This window comes from Branchiostoma floridae, chromosome 4 (genome assembly GCF_000003815.2).
Source record: "Branchiostoma floridae strain S238N-H82 chromosome 4, Bfl_VNyyK, whole genome shotgun sequence".
NCBI classification, from domain to species: domain Eukaryota; kingdom Metazoa; phylum Chordata; class Leptocardii; order Amphioxiformes; family Branchiostomatidae; genus Branchiostoma; species Branchiostoma floridae.
In genome coordinates this window covers 26,911,556-26,916,152 of record NC_049982.1, presented here as the reverse complement: position 1 = coordinate 26,916,152, position 4,597 = coordinate 26,911,556, and the positions used below count along the sequence as shown (strand labels likewise).

At 45.4% G+C, this 4,597-nt stretch overlaps 1 protein-coding gene across 1 annotated transcript in view; it reads left to right on the top strand.

The window, feature by feature from the left end:
• The window catches only part of LOC118414601, a 3,287-nt gene extending 2,016 nt beyond the window's left edge, over window positions 1-1,271 (top strand). The window contains exon 4 of the mRNA XM_035818756.1: window positions 660-1,271. Within this exon, the coding sequence (XP_035674649.1) occupies window positions 660-766 (107 nt within the window). The 3' untranslated portion in view covers window positions 767-1,271. The remainder of the gene's footprint in view (window positions 1-659) is intronic.
• Window positions 1,272-4,597: the final 3,326 nt, after the last annotated feature.

Below are 4,597 nucleotides of genomic sequence, written 5' to 3'. Positions count from 1 at the left end.
AAAAAACGAAGAAAATAACAAAACAGGGACGCAGGGAACGAACGCAGCAATGCCGCAAGCGTGCCGCACGTCAAGTGAGAGGGGGCCTTTACTTACCAACTGATGTTTAAAAGGACGTCGGCTGGAAAGTGATGATCACTATGATTTGAAATTGATTGAATATTTCATAATTTAGTTATTGTGCCCGAAATTTGAACTGTGTGCCTTATTCGTGTGGGCAAGGAGGTTCTTTTCAACAACCTTGGTCTCGATGGGACAGAGAATTTTATCTTTCCCGTAGTCACGTGAAATTTAGTGCCGACAATACTGATTGGTGAGGGATAAGTCACGTGATAGATGTGTAGACAGCAAGTAGCTATGTAAGCTGCGAAATATTCGCCTTGGTTTTATGTTCTCATTTTCCGACGAACAACGAACGAGAAACACCGTCCCCCACAAACAAAATCGAGGCCCCACAAACTTATCACTTACGCGTAAATATGATTACGCATTGTGTGCAATAATTCAACAACCATGCCACTTGCAAATACACCAACAAGTTCAAATACAAATCATACAACTTTGGATAATTCAGATGTTAACATGATGTTGACATTGAAATAGACCGAGTTTAAGTTACTCTTTAACGCAGTTCTGATGTTGTTTCTCTTTATTTTCAGGAATGCTGAGGCGTATCGGGAAGAGTAAACTCTGCTGCATGTCTTGTAAGAAACACAAGCAAAGCTGCATACATGTCAAGATGTACACAGAACACGTTAACTGCTAGTTTGTCTTATATGTGCTATAGTCAACATACCCATGGTCTATTGTACGAACAAGACTTTGGTGTAGTTTCGTAAACACGCTGTAGTGAGGGTTTTCACCACATCCATGTTGGTCTCCCTTTGACGAAGGGAAAACTTTTTTTCAGTCAAAGCAAGGAGCTTTCATCGTTTCAAAGTATATTTTTCATACGAGGTCTCGTGAAAACGCTATTAGCCAATGAACTAATCTTTCAGGTCTCGTTTTTGGTAAACATTTCAGCGAGTTGTAACCATGGTTTAACTGATCATGTACCCGTTCCTTACCACATTTTTGTAAAGTTAACTGTAAATTGTAGAAGTGTATTGTAAGTTGCATGCAAGTATCACTGTTTTCCGTCTCAGTTTGGTGTCCCTTATTTGGTACGTGCGACATTGTATAAAATTCCACGAAGTCAAAGTGGTTTAAACGTTGACTGTAACTGTTATTCTGTGTATACAAACTTTATTAAATGCTTGCTGTTCAAAAGAGATCAGCTTTTGACATTTCAGTCTTTATACATGTTATATGTTCCTCTCCACACCTCACATCCATACATCCAAGCGTCCATATAAAAGACAATATTTCAGACAGTTATGCACTTGAACACAAGGGATATCTATTGTTCTTATGTGGTATCTGGAGCTGTATCGCTCCTTAAGCCCCAAATCGATCGAGTTTCTTCTACCTCTTCTGTGATTTGAACTGTCAAGTCTGATCAGCGACTAGATCTTCCACATTTGACATGTGCTTCGCCACCCCGGCAAGTCTGGCCTTTGCGATTACTTTTACATTGACTTCCTGTCACTCAAAACACTGCAGCGGGAGAGTAAAGCAGACTGCAGTGGTGACCCACCCCAGAAGAAGAGGGAGATTTCAAGTTTTCCGACGGCTGAGCAGACAAGTCACGTGTCCCCCAACCCTGATGCTTATCCCTCTGACCCCATTTACCCTCTGACCTTTCCCCCATCTCCCATGTAGGTCATTCGTAGCTTCTCCTTCCTGAGTACGGTCATATTTTGTTGAGCTCCTGACTTGTCGAGTTTATATTATAATGGTGTCCTGTCCTCTGTTAGTATGCGTTGTTTGTACTAAGGACCTGTTTTGAGACCTCTTCTCCCGTACCGCAACCTCGTGCCTCTATACGGTGTGGATTCTCTTGGATTACTTCGTGGACTCGCCTTGTAGTTCGATACGCTTCTGGGTTACCTTCAGTCAGAAACTGTCGCTCAGCCGTGAGGATTACTGCCTTGGATCCGGATTCTCCACGCCGAGCTGTACCCCATGTACCCGACCGGAGCAGGATGGATATTCTGCTGGTTTTGCGCCTCCCTTCTGCTGTGACAACTGCGTGCTTCACCTCGGCAGCCCTGAGGATTCCTTGTCCTGAGCTGCGACCTCCCCGCCCGACCGGCTCAACTTGACCATCCCCGTGAGAAGCTTCCCCCAGGCAGGCTGGCCGAGAAGTGCTGCATCTCAGGTTTTCCCCTTATCCCGTCCCCCCTCCCTCGTACCTTGTATGCATGTACATGTCTGTTTTCTTGCAATCGTGTGTATTACTCGACCTTGCCTTTTGGTCATAGAACTTTGATGCCCCGTTTTAATTTCCACAGGACGCCGACGCTAATTTTTATTATTATTTTTTTTTTTATTATTATTATCTTGATGTCTACGTATGATTCTTCTTTGCAGATACGAGCGCTAATCATCTGTTTGTTTTTTGTTTTTGTCTTGTGTGGTTACCCTACTAATGGCGGTATCTTTTGCCTTCTTATGTACGCAGCAGGTTTTGTTCATTGAGCTATTTCACACATTCCTTTCCTTATGAGAGATTTTCCAGCGACGAGACGTCCCTCAGTGACAACGCACATCCTCACCGCCCACGGTGACAATAGTTGCCAGACTGCCCTCTATTGTGTCATCAGACCACCCATCCCTGGGAGCGTGGTGATCCTTATAAACGACAATTGATCTCAATTTACCCCTTCCTCCCCGTTTTTAGCCCCTACATCGCCAACAAGATAGAGCTGAGTGGATCCTACTTTACATATCCCTGTGCACATTCTTGATATGCATACATCATACATGTACCTTCTTGCAGCTCGCTCTCCTTTCTGATCCTTTCTAACTTACGCCTTACAAAGGAAAACGGAGTGGATGTAGAACAAGGGATCTGCGTGTGCATTGGCCTGAAGAGTATTATGTCCTTGATTTGACTTTCCTTGATTTTTATACCGCTAGTCTACCTTGTGAGCCGCTGTTTGTACTGAGACATTACGCAGACATTCACTTCTGTCCTGTGGCCATTCTACCAGGCTTGACATTGTTTTGTGACGATTGGTTTCTCACTGCAGGTATGACCTTTCCCGGCCTCTGCCACAACTAGCATTTTCTATCCATCCTACCCACTTCCCTAAGTCCCCTTCAATCCCGTCTTTACCCAGCCCCATCTCCTGACGCATACCTAGGACTTTGACGCGAGGTTCTCCCGTTGTATACTACAATTCGCCTGCACTCTGTGTGATTGTTGTTTATGTAACACTCTACTACATCTACGGTACTGTGCTTGCTAATCCAATTAGTGGCCTCTGTATAATTTGATCACAGCTATTTCACACATTCTTCCCTTTACGAGGGTGATTGCCCAGTAACGGGAGACTTCCCTGACACTTTCCCACTACCCCCAACCGTGATGATGACCGTCAGTCTAGATCTACTTCCTCCTTACAATTACGATTGTTTACTCTCCCCTCCACAACTTTTCATCCAAGACCACCCACCTGTGGGAACCTGGTAATTATTATGAACATATCCTTTTATTCCTCTTCTCTTCTAGCTCTCGCAGAACCCCCGACAAACCTGTGTAACACCCTTCCTTGACGTTTTGCGTGTTTTCGTGTGATACATATGCGTGACACATGCATGACACTTGGTAGGACTAATCTTCCGACTGAGCTTCCAAGGAGTTCTTGTACAGCAGCCTTGTCTTGCAGGCCCATTGCCGGCTGTCAAGGTATACGGAGTGATGCGATATATATTTTAATGAAACTCCTTGGTGTATCTGACTATACCTTATTTGACAGGTTCTTCCTTCCGGTTTATAATGTTATCGATATCACTCTTACAGACACATTGACAGCTATTCTATACCATCCTACAAGGCCGTTGTCTGTTTACTGTTTTGACGGAATGTTTTCTCACCCGAAGGTTAGGTCTGCTCTTACCTGCTATTATCCGGAAAACTTTGTCCTCCTGACCCCTCTCCCTCCCACCACCCGCCTTGTTCTATCCTCCCCACCCGGCATCCCTCACCCCCATGCCTTTTTACTCCTCCCGCTTCCATGACATGAGAATGTACGCGAAGGTGACTTGAGGTGTGCTTCCCCGTGTGGAGACACTTCACTGCCGTGAATGCAACCCCTCCCCCTTCCCTGACATGTGAATGTACGCGAAGGTGACTTGAGGTGTGCTCCCCCGTGTGGAGACACTTCACTGTCGTGAGTACAACCCCTCCCCCTTCCCTGACATGTGAATGTACGTGAAGGTGAATTGAGGTGTGCTCCCCCGTGTGGAGACACTTCACTCTCGTGAGTGCAGTCCCCTGTGAGGACTCAGTTGAAACTTTACTGTTAGTGCTTACCCCCGTGTGGATTTGAACTTGAGGCTTTACCGAAGTGGCAGCCCCCGTGTGGATGTACTTCAAGTTTTTGCCGGAAGTGTCATCCCCTGTGCGGTCGATGTACTTCCGGTACGAGCTACAACCCCCGTGTTGACCCTTCATTCAACCGAGAACGTTGGACTTGTACCTGATGAATAT